A 14,532-nucleotide genomic window follows, 5' to 3' on the forward strand; every position below is an offset into this window, starting at 1 on the left:
AGCTCAGGGCAGAGTGATCGCTCCGTTGTGCTGTGTGTATCAAATCCTGCTCACAGTCCTGCTTTACCTGCGCTTGCAGTCCACGGGTGATAAAGGGCTCTCCCAGCTGTGCCTCCGAGAGGTAGACATAGATCTCACCAGCGTGGGGAAGGACTCCTCGGCCTCCTGCAGGTCCAGCTCTTTGTCTGCCTCTGCAGGACACTCAGAAGAGCTGGTACCATCTTCCGGCACTGCTGCACAGGAGCAAATGCGTCCTTTGTTCAGAAAGTGGCAGTCAGCCTCGCCGTAACGTACCGAGCAGGAAACGGGATTGGAAAAAGCAACATCCACAGACATTTTGCTCAGAACCCCTGGTCTCTCTTCCAGTAAGCGAATGGCAGACACAGCCTGGGTTGCTTGTTCTGGCTGCGCTGCCGTCTCTGGCGCTGCTTTGGCAATTGGCGGGCTCAGGAGTCCCAGATCTCTGTAATACTCCGTGCCATGGAGAGCAGAGTCTGAGAGGAGATCCTCCATGCTGCTGTGCAAGTCCGCTGCTGGGACATCCAGCTCTGTGGAAGATGAGTCCTCCTGCAAAGGCAGCGACAGCTTAGCCTGAGCGCACAAATCCCGTCTGAGAGCCTTGCACACATCCTGCGAAGGGGACCCCTCCCGTGCAGAGCTGGAGCTGCTTTTCTTTCCTTTCTCGTGGCAAACAGCCCACCTGCAGCTGGGCTTCTCAAACCAGGCTTCCCAGTAGTAGCACTCTCCTACTGCACCTCGCAGCCAGACCTGCCCCAGCAGCTCGGCGTCCTCCAGTCCCTGAGATCTCTCTCTGCCTCATTCCCCCTCGGCCAGTACAAAGCACAGAGGTATGATTTCCCAGCAGCAGAAGCAATATAACCTTGTATTCTTTGATAGGCTGGATCGGTACCCCTTTCCCCTGTCCTTATTCCACCACAGCCCCGCTGAATACGGTGCTGACCACCCAGTTTGCTGACCCTGGCTCCTGCCTCGCACGGTGGTAGAGGAAGGAAAGAGGACACTTGCCTTTTCTTCAGCCATGCTGGTGCAGAAGGTGTCATCCTCAGCAGTCAGGGATGGGAGGAAGCTTTTGGGGTTGCGATACTCCAAAGCAGGGGTGCTGTGGTCAGTGAATTCCCGTAAGCATGGCTTGCAGTCGGACCCTGCAAGACAGAGGAGGTCACAGCACGTGAGCAGAGGGCCAGGAGGGATGTACAATCAGCCGCGCACGGAGAGGTGACATTAAGCAGCACTGAAATGCTCCACGTGGCCCTCTGCTCCCTCGCCCCTTGAAGGCAGGCACTGACAGGCAATCTCGGGACCTGGGCAGCCTTGATCCTGTGGGAACCCGGTGTAGGGGTCCCCCAACAGCAGAAACTTCATCCCTCGAGCCACGGCATGAGCAAGGGCAGAGACGAGGCTTGCACCATCCCAGCCGGACACTCGTAGGATGTCCTGTGCTGCAGAGGCTGTTTCCATAGTCAAACAGAAGAGAGTTAAGCACATTTTGATGGCTGTTATTGACATTATGGACCTTCAAAGCAGAAATCTATGGATAAAGATACTGACAGTGATTTTATTTTCATCCATAAGGAATAAAGGGTGCCACTGGGAGGCCAAATTGGAGGCACATTAGTGACTCCAGACAACACTGACTATGCAGAGCAATAGCAGGAGCGCATAATTCTCCTGGTGCCGGCTCACTCACATGGATTTTCTCCACACAGGTGTGCGAAGTGCGTGTGAACCTGAGTGTGTGTACACCATCAGATAACTCACTGAGAAACAAAAACAAGGTCTGGACGTGCTTCATGGTACAATAGATCGTCCAGCTGACTGAAGCACATTCCTATGTAACAAGACACACTGTAAACGTTAGCCACGATCTCTAAACGATCGCATGACTCATGGAGGCCTTTTATTCCTTCGAGATACATACAGCTGAGGGGAATGGAAAAAAGCCAGGCTGTTGGCCGAAGCACAGTGGTGGATCTCTGAAGATGCAGAGAACAATAGCAAGAGGTTGTAAGCGGCCATATCTATCCAATGGGAAAAAATGGCAAGAAACTGCTAGAAACCCATCATACTCCAGGAAAGCCAAGTATAAAAAAATTAATATGAGGAAGATATTGTTAAAAAACACACTTTTGGAAACCTTGCATCCTGCTGTGGATTTTAATGCTACGCAATGCAGCCAGAAATTGGGTGGTGCCAACTAGAAAAAGGCAGCAAACGTGAGGGAGAGTTTGGAGGTTTGTTCCTTGGATCCTGCTGCACACTGCAGGTGCCAGGTTTTCTGTTTTAAGGAGTGTTTGGTGTGTTTAAATGTGTGCAGTAATTTCAAGCGAGGGTCTATAAATAATATAGAAAGAAAACACTCTGTGAAGGCACTATTTTGATGAAGGGTTTTCTAACTATAAGAGCAGGGAAAAATTGAAACAGGCTTTCTAGCAAGGCTGTAGAACTTACTTCACAAGACATTTTTAATTAATAGACAAATTCCTGGCCAGGATGTCCTTGAGCCGCATCTATAACACTCTATCTGTAAAAGTGGCAGAGGTGTAGTGGACTGTTGAACATCACCTTTGGCTTTCCCCAGATGCACCTGGATTGCCTCTATTCAGCTTGCAACCAAAAATCAGCATTTTGAAGTGAATACATTGAACCAGTGCAGGTTTTGGCAAGAGCTTGTAGGAAACTGAGCAGCCAAAGATGTCAGCGGGCAGTAAAAGCCACTGACCCCCAAAACAGGCTGGGATGAGGCTAAGGTAGAATGGACCCAAGGGAAACAACCAAGCGGTGGGGAGGGTCCAGGGGGACGAGGACAAATGGTGCTTCCCCTGATACAAGTCCAAGGAAGGAAGGAAAAGGAGATTCCCTGCCCTTGCCATCCCTTGCAGCAGCAAACCACCCAGAGAAAGCAGCAAAGCCCTGAGGCGGCGGAGATGCAGCTGCAGGAGCTGGCAAGTGCTGTGGCCTGACAGAGGCCAGAGCCCTGGCCCGCAGGTTTAGCTAAAACAAAGAGTTTTTTCCTCCCAGGCAGGGTCTGGCCGTCCTGCCAAGGCTAGGCTGGGCCTGCGCCGGGCTCCAGGCTGCAGCCCTGAAGCGGATCCCTGGAACAGAGTCAGCTCCTCAGAGGCCTGGAGAATATTCCCTGTGCTCTGCCTGCGCCGTGCAGGCTTCAGGATTTGGCCAAGACATAGGCTGCAGTCAACAGACCCCTCCAGGCCCACCAAACAACTTATATCCTCCTTGGAGACTTCAGACACTCCCGTTCAACACGCGATAAATCAGTTTTGCAGCCAGCCTCCGGTGGACCGGGCGCAGCAGCACGCGGCGCGCACGGGGCTACCGCGATGGGGAGACCATTTTAGGCAATGTGCGAGCACCAGACGCGACAATTCAGGGCTCCCCGCATCTAACGCCTCGGTTGGTTGATGCTGGGCTGGCACGATGTATAGAGCTGAGCTGTGCGGACGCTTGGGCAAGGGCGACTGCTGGAGGGGCTCACGGGGGAAAAATGCTTTCGGGCATCAGGTCCTGGCATGATGAGCAAGGAAGGACCAGCGTGGAGCGCGCACGGGAGGGAGGCAGGTCTGAGGGGCTGTGAACATCCCTGTATCCGCCGTCGAGCTGGTCACCCGTATATCAGCACGTACGGCAAACTCTGGAGCCTCTTGAGTCTCCTGGGCTCTGTGCTCGAGCCTGTTTGGAAGGACCCGTACTCGGTCTCGCTGCAGCGTGGGGGTGAGGGGACGGGACTTCTCCCCAGGCACTGGCGTTCACCATTACTCAGCTGAAGCTGGAGATGGAATGACAAAATGACACTTTCAAGAACATACGCTGTTTGCTTTAGGGGAACATTAAGCAGATTAGGTATTGCAGTTGCTTAATTCGCCTCTGGCTGGGAACCATAAAAGGTTATTGCTGCGGGGAGCAGCCTCTCCAGAGGAATTCCCGGGGCAGAGCTGGGGAGGAAGCGTCGCTGCCTGGGCCGGGCAGGTCCCTGCCCACGAGCGGGGCTCTGCTGCACTTCGCCAGAGCTTCCCGGCAGGCGAAACGTGATGACTCTGGGCTCCTGCGTGGGGAGGAAGGAAGCAGTGACAGCGTCCACTGCACGTGACAGTCTGGGACAGTCTCGGGGGTTTTGATGCCGTGGGGGCAGTGGGATCAGCCAGCTGAGCTGGTTTGTCTCAAGGAAGAAAACTCCATGCTGCTGTAACGCGTGCAAGGCCACTGGGAGCCCAACGAAGATTTAAATACTTCCATTTCAGACCTAAGTCGAAACCTCCCTCCTGCGACTGCCTCTGCTGATTTCCCCCGGACGGGCTGGTCACTGGAGACGCACCAAGCGCCGCAGCGGGAGAAGCACCAGAGCAGCCAGCGCTGGAACGAGCCCTGCCAGCAGCGGCCCGTCCTCACCTGCCTGCGCCGCTGCTGGGCGCAGGATGCTGCAGGTCCCCGAGCGACCCTGGAGCCAGGCCGGCGCTGGCAGGGGAAACGTCAGAGGAAACACGGGCGCGAGCTCTCGCCACGCAGGTCACGTCCTCCAAGCATCAAACGCTCTCTGCATTTCCACTGGGGAAAGGCCACACCAAATGCGGCGCAACAAAGGCACTGGTCAGTTCTGCTGCATGAAACAATCCCAGGAGGAAGGAAAGACCAGAGCGTCTGGGCACTTCCCAGCAATCAGGGTAGAGACGGTTGGGAAATGACAGAGAGCATCACGGACAAGAAACAGAAATTATTCCGTCTCCTCCTGGCTCCTGCCCTGCTGGCCCCGCACCAGCTGCCCGTTACGTACCACCCTGCGGGATGCCCAGAGCTATAGGGTAAGAAAGACCTCTGTAAAGCAAACGCTGAACTCGCTGTGCCAAAATTGGATGAAGTGCAGCCCTTCGCCTGGTCTGGGCCCCTCACCAGCGGCCCTGGCAGCGGTGGGGATTGGCTCCTGCGGCCCGGGCTGGAGGAGGGGAGAAGATAAGCTGTCCCACACTGTAACATACTGTACAGCGAGCTGCTCTCTTATCGCTGCGTTTGGGGCCTGGGTTTTGGGCGTGCAGGGCCAGGGGAGCGGGGAGCCGGCTCAGTCCTCAGCTCGCTCTCAGCTGAAGGCTCTCGGCGGGGCTGAGGGGGATCTGCAGCCCCTCTGGTCCTCTCCAAGTCGCGAGAGAGAGCCACGGTGCAGCTTCCTCCAGTGACTCTGCGGGCACGGAGGGAAGGTCCCACGCGGACCGGCGAGTGCCACGGTGCAGAAAGCCGGCGCCAGGAGAGGAGCTGAGCAAGACCCCGATGTTTTGTGCCCACAGCACAAGCCCCAGCAGGTTAAACTGCTCTGCGAGCACATGCTGGGGGGAGAGGGCTCTACCGAGACACCCTCCAAAGCAGTCAGTGCTTACAAGCACTGCGAGGCTGATTTATTTATTACAGAAATTAGCCCGCCTGAGCCTTCCCAGTGAGTCCGTAACTGCCCCAGCAGGCACAGCACTGGTAAGGCTGGAGTGGGGTGTCCTAGCCAGGGCTCGAGGGAGCTACTCAGGGCTCACCACAGATCAGAGCCTGCATGACCCTGCCTCCCGCTCTAAATTAACCTGCCTCTGACCATTCCGTTTGGACCTTGGTCTCCTGCACATCCACATCAGAAGAGAACTGGGGCAGGGGAGCAGAATAATGAGGGAGAAAGAGTATCAAGAGCTCTAATGCCACAGATAAAGGTACCCGAAAGCCTTAAGGCAGTGTTTGCAGGCAAGGACAGCAATGTCCAGCTCCTCCAGGACTGCAAACGTCCCACTTCCCAGGGCTCTTTCTTCCCTCTTTCCAAGTCACGGCACTGCATGCGGGAATAAGGCCAGTTCACACAATTGCTGGCATTTCCCGTCCCTGCTGTCGGACAGGGAAGCCCAGCCGGTGCCACACAAACTGCCACGGCTCAGGCTGTGCTCCGCACACGGGGGCTCTGCTCCTCAGCCCTCTCTGAAAGACCGGAGGAGTCTTTTCCCCAGCATCTGCTCAAACACCAAACTCTCGACATAAGGCTCAGCCCTCTCCAGGCAGCCACGCAGAGGCAGCTGTCTGCAAACACCGGGACCTCCAGCTCACTGGCAGCAACGAAACAAATTTATTACAAAACCAGAAGGCTGATATTTAACCCATTACCCAGCTCCTAAAAGCATTAGCGTGCCTTGAAAAGAAGATGAAACGGAAGGAAAAGCGTTAACCAACGCTTACGCAGTGTGCCCTGCAGAGAGGAGCGGGGTGCACCCAGCACCAAGCTCTGCCCGGGACCCCAGCGCTCTTTGCTACCTGCTCGCCCGGGACGGGCTCTCCCGTCCGCCCTGCAGCAGCCCAGCTCCCGACACTCGGCTCAGACCGCTCTCCCCGTGCACAGGCCATTACCTCGCTTAAAGGACCATCTCTTCTTCCAGCGCTTCGAGAACGATGGCCAGGAGTGGTTGAGCAGCGAGTCTGACATTTGGGAGCCCCCCGAGCCCCGTGCAAGGTATAACCCCAAGCAGGAGCCGAGAGCGCAGAGCACGGCAGAGCTCAGCGCGGTCTAAGGCAGCACTGCAGGCTGCAGCCCAGGGGCTGCCAAGGGGGGAGTGGAGAAGCCAAGTGTTTTGTCAGAAGTATCAGCTGATGGAAGCTGTAGCCAGAGAGTAATTCCTGGTCTCTGGCGTTCCCACCTGTGTGATGGGTCAGTGACTTCCTACAGCGGGGCCCCAGGAATTAGTGGCCCAAGAGCACACACAGCCCCTGAAGGCTGCTCGAGGCTTGCAGATAGAAACAGAAAACAAGCTGTTAACACACCATAACCCCCTTCCCCTCTCTGCCAAAACCTCCCTGCTCCATTCATGACTATCAGCTGTCAGCCTGATAAACCATCACCTTCAAGGCAGTTCTGCAGGGGCAGAACCTTCACCTGGGTAAGAGTCACCTTCACCTTCAACATAGGGTAAGAGTTAAGACCACAGGCTTGATATTCGCACCTTTGGCATCGTTTTTAAGTCCTGTGGCGGAGCCTCTGCAAGGGAACGCGCGAGACCCTGTCCGTCCGCAACATCAGCATCATCTTGCAGCTCGCAGCAAGTCCCCATCCCCTGGCAAGGACCTTTCTCCAAGACCTTCTCAGCTCTCCCACGCAGGGAGGCAGGTGGGAGCTCTCTCAGCTATCTCCAAACTGCCCCAAGAGACCAAACTCCCCACCGGAGGTCCCCAAGCCCACTACTCCCAATTGGCACCAACCCCACAGCCCAGACTGGCTCCAAACTTTGCTCCCAACCCCTTGATTAAGCTGAAGAAGCCGAGTTTTACCCCTGTGCGGCTGCCGGGCTCCTGGGCCAGACCAAACCTTCTCCCCACTGATCAGCTCACACTTGTGGCCTCGCCGGGCAGAGCCCAGCCAGTTTGGGATCGGCCACAGGCACCTCCACAGCACGGAGCCCACACTGGGCTGGTGTTAAGCAAAGGCAGGTGGCGAAGAGCGTTTTCCTCGCCTGGCCACAAACCCCAAAGTGTCATCTGCCCAGCACAGCCCTCCCCACATCCCCTCTGCTTCGATCTCCCCAATAACGCGGGTGCCCAGCCCTGGTCTGGGCAGTTTGGAGGAGGATTTGGGGGACCCAGGCGCAGACCCCTCTTGTGCCCAGCCCAAACCCAGCTATGGGCAGTGCCAAGGTGCCCTCACAAACCTGCAGCTGTGGCACAGCAGCAGCAGGAGCCAAGAGCAGCACCCGTAGGGTGTTCGGCCACCCCAGCACTGCCCCAAAGGCAGCCATGGGGACACACTGCGGGTTAACCCCGACCCTGTCTCCTCCTCCTCACTCGCAGCAGAGTGAAGCTCCTTTAGGCTGAGACTCCCCAGCCCACGTTTTGCCTTCAAATGCGTGCAGGGAGGAGGCTGAACGAAACCCAGCACTTGGACTTTCAGCTTCAAGACAAGCTGCCTCCTCACAGGGCCTTGAGGAAGATGAGTGACAACCCCGTTGTCGTGGGATGGAGCTCGTGCAGAGAGCGACTTACCCTGAGGGCTGGAGGCATCTCTCCGGTGAGTTCCCTGTGCACGACTGCACCTGACGGCCCCGGCTTCTTCTCCTGGAGCAAAGCGAGAAGCAGAGACTCATCGGGGAAGCAGCAGCCGTGCGGCTGGTTTGCTCACAGGGGCCTCTGGCTCAGCCATCTCACCGCTTCCCCTTTCCGATGGCACAAACAAACCCGCCTCTCCCATGCTGCAGTTCCTTTGACGGCGGCCCCGGCGCTGCCCCGACACTCGCTCCCACCCCGTGGGGGTCGGGGCTCAGGGAGGGTCCAGCAGAGTCGCCCAGGGGGTCGCGGACCCCGAAGCACCCGGTGCAGGGGCCCGGAGAGCTGCTGAACCAGCGATGGTTGCGAGGACAGCGATTGCCGCAAACTGCTTCCTGTTCCGTTCAGAGAAAAACCGCTTTGTGTGTGCTTGAGAGCCTGGCACACACGGGCTGCGCCCGCGGGCTCGTCGCACCATCCCTCGTTAGCCTCCTGCCAGGGGCAGCGCGGCCTCGCACAGGAATCCTGTTAATGCGTCCTTCGTCTTTGCTGTCGCGAGTTGACCTCGGGCAGCAGCAGAGACCCCGAAGCCCGGCAGGTCTCAGTCTGACCCGGGATGAAGTGACAGCAAGGCACAGAAAGGCCAGTGCTGGCCTGGTCATCCGTGCAGGTTCAGCTCCCAAAGCGCGTGGGGTGAGGGACGAGGCAGCGGTCCCCCTGCCCTCGCCGTGCGCGGTCCGGCCGGCAAAGCCCCCGGCACGGCCATCCGCTCCTTCCCCACAAGCCCTGTGGGCGGATGGGCGCACGCTCCTCGTCCCGCTGCCCCGAGCACACGCCAGCCCCAGCCAAGCACTAATCAGAACAAGATCCGCTCACACTCCAATTACTCAGAGACCGCAGCTTGGCAGCACTTGGAACAGCAATTCCCCCGTGCTCCAGGAAACCACAAGAGCAAAGAAGAATTAAGGCTTAATTTCTCTGAAGTCCACAAGAGCTCGATTAGCATCAGAGATCAGGGCTGCTCCTAAACACCAGGCAGCTGCCCCGGCTGAGGGGATGGTGAGCTGTCCTCAGCTCAAATGAGGACGAAATCTTCTCCTCCTGCCCCATGTCGGACACGGTTTGGGGGTTACCAAGGGGAGCTGTGGAGGCAGCCTGGAAAAGCGATGCGGGATAACGGCACGAGGGCCGGCCGAGCCTCGGCAGCCTCGGCAGCCCAGCAGGCAGCAAACCTCCCGTGACAGCAACTTCAAGTTTTGTGGTTTTGCTTAATTTTGCATTTTGGGATCCCCAGAGAACAAGCCTGTGCCAGAAGAAGCAACTCCAAAACATCTTAAAATCCCCGTTTGTTTCTCATCACTCTCACGGTAAGAGAACTCCAGATGGACACAGAAAAGGGCTGAAGTCCAGCTGAGCTCCGTGCTCTGCCCGACACAGGCGTGTGGCGGCGGGCAGAGCAGGGCCGGCCCCGGCTGCCTTGTCCAGTCCCACCTTCAGGGGCACTAGGTGGCATCAGCACCGCAGGCTTTCTGTGCAGCCAGCGCATCATCTCCCTCCCAGCCCAGAAACAGCCACTGGAACTGTCAGGGACAGGGGCGAGGAGCCCCGTGAGGATTCACCTCGGCCCCGCCGGAAAAGCAGCACTTTTTGCAAAAAGAAAAATCACGCTACTCGCTTTTATAGCAATTCATTGCACGAGTGTCAAACGATCCCCCTGGCTCCTCCCGAGCGGCAGGTCGGGCAGAGCAGTGCAGAGCTCCACACGGGTCCAGAGCAGCCCCAAACCGCCCAGGAGCCTGTTCAGGTGGGGCAGGGAAAGAGCATCCCCAGGGCCCAGGCGTGAAGAGCCGGGGCTACAGCGCAGGCTGTCGGCCGGGGAGCTGGGCAAATCACGCTGCGGCTGGACAGAGCTGTGGGGAAGGAAATATTAAGCCAAAACTATTAATTCCACCAGCTGCATTGCTGCACCATCCTGCCCGGCCATCAGCCCCTGCGAGGAGCCTGCATCGGCAGCAGCTCCTGCAGACGCGGACGGTGGCAATCCCAAGGCTACGAGGAACAACGCAGCACTGAACAATTTTGCTGAATGGAAGAAAAGCAGGGTACCTTAACTGAGCGGCTAAGTACAGCGAGAAGAAAAATAGCAACAGTAAGTCCCCCACCTCGTTGGCGCAGCTGATCAGGAAGGAAATCTCGCCCCTGGTGCAACAAAACAAGATGTAAGTTAGAAAGACGTTACACTTCCAGAGCGGCCTGCTGCAGAACAGACGGTGAGAGGGTTGCTGGTGCAACCCGGTTACAGCTGCTCAGCCGCAGGACGGGGATGGAGCAGATCCTCTGACTTCTATTTTTTAAAACTGCCCGTGCAGGAGCTTGTCCCCCTACGGGGAGGGAAGCCTGGGTCCTGCATGTGGAAATAACAGAATTACATTACAGAGCAGCAGCTCTCGCCGTTTCAGGCAGAAGGAGTCCCTTTACCAGTGTTTACCCGATGGCATCAGGCTGCCGAGAACCCCACGGTGAGGACACGGCCCAGCACGGATCGCCCAAGCCGTCAGGCAGAGGAGGTCAACTGGCTTCAGACCACAAGCCTGTAATTGGCAGATCTGTTTTTTTTTTTTTTTCTTAACACCATTCATTTTGCAACTGAAAGTATTGCTTATTCCAAGATACGAATTTAGTGCTTTCTCTGTGGTAAAGCAGCATTCAGTGCTGCACAGACAGCAGACACAAAATGAGCAGAGTTATTCTTGGATAATTTATTCAGAATTGTAATATAAACAGTTAATTGTTCAATATTCTGACACACAGCAAGATTTCTTTTTTCTTAATATTCAAAGATATTTTCTGTACATGTCACTGCTTGGCTCTTATATATGAAAACACTGAAAAAATAAATCAAGGGGGAACGTTTTTCTTTTTTTTTCTTCCTTTTTAAGAAAAAAAATCATGGCACATTTGATCCTTTATTTCAAACAAGAGGTATCTGCAATACTATTTGTATTCTGGAACCTTAGATATGCAGAAAGGTGGGAGCAGCAAGATCAAAGAGAAAAAAAAGTATTTCACAGAACATCACTTAACATGTAACTGAAACTGTCTTTAGTTTAACTGCCAGCAGGAAGCATTCGCGTTTGGCTGTGTTTGATAAAGCCGGTGCCCAGAAGCCCCATCCGTGCAGGTCCTCAAACACAAACCACCGCTTTGGTACTCCACAAATAAAATCATTGCCCAAACTGAAGCAAAAGGAAACGCTTTTCCTTTTTAAATAACGTTCCATCTTTTCAGATTTAGAAGTGCTCTTTCTAAAATTCTCCATCAGCCAGTTTTCGTGGGACGCTTACGGGAGAAGTGTTCGGAAACGAAGACGGTGGAAGCGTTGCTCAATGCTGCTGGGAGACTCTGGATTAGCAGAAGAGCTTTGGTATCGAGTCCAGCTCAGATCTCTCAGGTAATTAGTCCTGAGCTCAAGATTTACTGGCGACGCTGGGACTTAGCAGGGGCTGGGACTCGGCTAAGCGAGGGCGTCTGTGCCCACATTTGAGCCCGCGGATGGTTCCTCTTCAGCTGCCAGAGCCATCCCAGGGCCCCCCCGCCGGCCGGACCCTGCTCCCCCGGGACCTTCTGGACCGAGGAAAAGGAACTGCGCAGGACCATCAGCTGGAACGCTGGACTCGCAACAAAACGACTACCAGAAACATAATTTCTTGCTGATTGCAAATCTGTTGGCAAAATAACAACAACGCTGTAGGAGTTAATACTAACTTTATTATACAATATTTAAAAAGTCATGTCTCTACCTGCCCCCTTATAGCTTGCATTGTGCTGCAGTTAATTTGCTGAAACTGCAAGAATAAGTGCTTACTTTCCAGAAGGACAAGCAATTTCATTTTAAAAAGAAATACACATTTAATGACAGCAGATTGGCTAAAAATGGTAGCTTTAGAATTGCTTTTGAACAGTCAGGTTCCCCCAAAAGTCAACTGCACGACTGGCTTCACTCTTGCGATGCTCGTAACAAGGCAAGCCGAACAGAGCAGGTTGAACGCGTCAATGCTCTTACACCAACAGTCACGTACAGAATCCAAGCAGAGTTAACACAGAGCCAAGCAGAAGGTAATAAAAAGGCCAAATTCAATTAAGTTCACACAAATACCAAACTAATCTTACTTTGCATTTCATGTATTTCTGAACTCGCTATTTCTTGATTCCAATCCATTCAACAGCTCCTTTGCCTGGACCACGCGCGCAGGACACCACGAGGGGCACCGGCCGTGTCGCAGAGGAGAAGGGGTTCCTGCCGCGGCCGTTCCTGCGAGTCTCCCCAGGGCGGCGGGCAGCTTCGAGGGCGGCTGGGACCCAGCCAGAGGATCAGGGGGTTCATCTGCAGTTTCTTGCTCACTCCAGGCTCTGAACCGATCTCACATGGATCACGGGAGCACCTAGCACAGCCTTGAGAGTAAGGTTTTTATGGCACAAAGATGTTTTACTTTCTGACTTGAAAAACAAGGTTCCAGCCTTGGTATCAGGAATCACTGCTTGCAGTGGAGAGCCCGGGGTACCTCAGGGTCCACCTTCCTATCACAGCGATGTTAAGAGGAACTCGATTGCCTCTCTCCCTCCCCTAAAACGGAGGCTCAAGAATAACCGACGCAGCACCCTTCTTGCTCCTGTCTTTTCCTATTTGCCTTCATCGTAGTTAGGTCAATAACACAGTAAGCGACTTCGAGATTTTTCCAAAGAGATACCAACTTTATATGCACACACTAAAATTAAGCAAAGTGTTCCATCGCTGTAATACAAATTGAGGAGGAAAGAGATCTACTACCCATAAATTAAGAGTACCCTTTAGCAATGTAAAAGCAGCCTCTTCATACCAGCACAGCTGCTTTATGATCAACAGAAAATACCCTCGATGCAGTGTGGTCTGGTTCCTATCGCCCTTCCCAACCCAGTGCTGGCACAGAGTTTTATTAGCTCTTCTATTTTACAACACAATGGAGTTTTTACAAGCAGCCCAGACAGACACGTTTCTAACCTAGCAGCCAAGCTTTGCAATGCTGCACTGTACTGCAAGAGAAGTCCCAGATTTGCAAGAGGCGTTCAGGAAGTGGCAATTGCATTTAACGTGCAAACGTTGCCGAGAAACCTCGCCAGTCTCACGCTTCAGACATCTGCTCAGTGAAAACACAGCAGAGCACAGAAAGCTGTTTCTTACTCCTCCTCCCTCACCAGCTTGAGAGAGAGTGAAGTTCTGGCTCCTTGTGGTGCCCTCCCCGGCCCCAGACCGCACACGGGAGGCTACAGCTGCTCCTGGAGCGGTGGAAGAGTCTGTCCTCTGCCCTGCGCTGCAGGCGGGCATCCTCCGCCCACGAAGGGCAGGATCCAACCCTCCAACAAACGCCACCTCAAGAGAAGAGCGAGCTTCCCACCTGCCGGTCGTGGCTGCCCTCCTCCAGCCTCCCTCCCTGCCTTCCTGCGCCATCGCTTGGCTCTGCCTTAGCGCTTGTGCTGCCGCTGCCGCTGCGGTGCTCTCAGCCCACGGGGACCTGGCCGGAGCCATCGGCAGCAGCTCCCCGGAGGGCACAGCACCCCTGCGCAGCACCCCCTCCGGGCAGGAGTCCTTCGCAACACCCCGCCCGGAGAAGGTTCCGTCTAGCACGTGCGATCTCAACGCGGACGCAAGCCCCGCTGTCTCTGAACAGCACCAGCGAGATCCCAGTGAGGGATTTCGGCGTCCCCCGGCGAGGATCTTCCAACAGAGACCAAAGCGTCAGCTGCGGGCTGAGATAAAAGGATTTTCCAGAAGTGAGAGCTGGGCTTTACCAACGATGTTCATTTATTCTTCCTAGTTCTATGGCTAAGTGAGTGTAATCTTGAACAGCCACGAGTGGCAACCGCTAGTGTTAGTTTTTTGTTTTTAAAAAGGGGAAAAATGGTACCCCCACCGCTAGTACCATTCCTCACCCTTGGCACAACGAAGAAGGGATGACTGGAATAATCTTTACGCACAGCATTGGATATAAACAACTGCTCCGCGTGGTGCAGAGTGAGGATGACGACATGGGCCACGCGAATGGGCTGCCTGTCCACAAGCAAAACACGTAATTCCCTTGTTCAGTGATCGGTGTTGCAAATCGCGTGTACCAGAGGGCCAACCAATATCAACCCAATACAAGGTTCCAATGTTCGTTTATATAAAAGATCTTCTTATTCCCACCGTTATGATCGCTGCAATTTAAAACGTTATCAAAGAAGGACGTGCTGGGAAAGGTTTACTTCAGGAGGTCACATCCTACCGGCAGGACTCCGGATCACCTGCGCGCAGCGAGAAGGGCCGTGACCGAGACGCCCCAAATCCAACTCCACAAGGGCCGGTCTCAGTCCCTGCTCCACGCTGGCAGACACGGCTCCGGAGGAAGCGGTCTACTCCTTTCAGGTCGTTAGTTCACTAACGTCCAGACGTTTAAATGGCTCTTCTGTTTATTTTTTTTAATCGCCACAGAGCTAAGA

At 54.9% G+C, this 14,532-nt stretch overlaps 1 protein-coding gene across 3 annotated transcripts in view; it reads right to left on the reverse strand.

Moving 5' to 3' along the window:
* Positions 1-8,380, reverse strand: part of ARHGEF18 (Rho/Rac guanine nucleotide exchange factor 18) — a 59,954-nt gene extending 51,574 nt beyond the window's left edge. Inside the window, exons 1-3 of one of the 3 annotated variants that reach the window (XM_075175695.1) lie at positions 8,020-8,380; positions 1,027-1,163; positions 68-567 (exon numbers count right to left, since the gene is read on the reverse strand). In XM_075175695.1, coding sequence (XP_075031796.1) covers positions 68-567; positions 1,027-1,041 — 515 coding nt within the window. In that variant the 5' untranslated portion in view covers positions 1,042-1,163; positions 8,020-8,380. The remainder of the gene's footprint in view (positions 1-67; positions 568-1,026; positions 1,164-8,019) is intronic. The other 2 variants (XM_075175697.1, XM_075175696.1) reach the window with 2 other exon arrangements.
* Positions 8,381-14,532: the final 6,152 nt, after the last annotated feature.

This window comes from Calonectris borealis, chromosome 28 (genome assembly GCF_964195595.1).
Source record: "Calonectris borealis chromosome 28, bCalBor7.hap1.2, whole genome shotgun sequence".
NCBI lineage: Eukaryota > Metazoa > Chordata > Aves > Procellariiformes > Procellariidae > Calonectris > Calonectris borealis.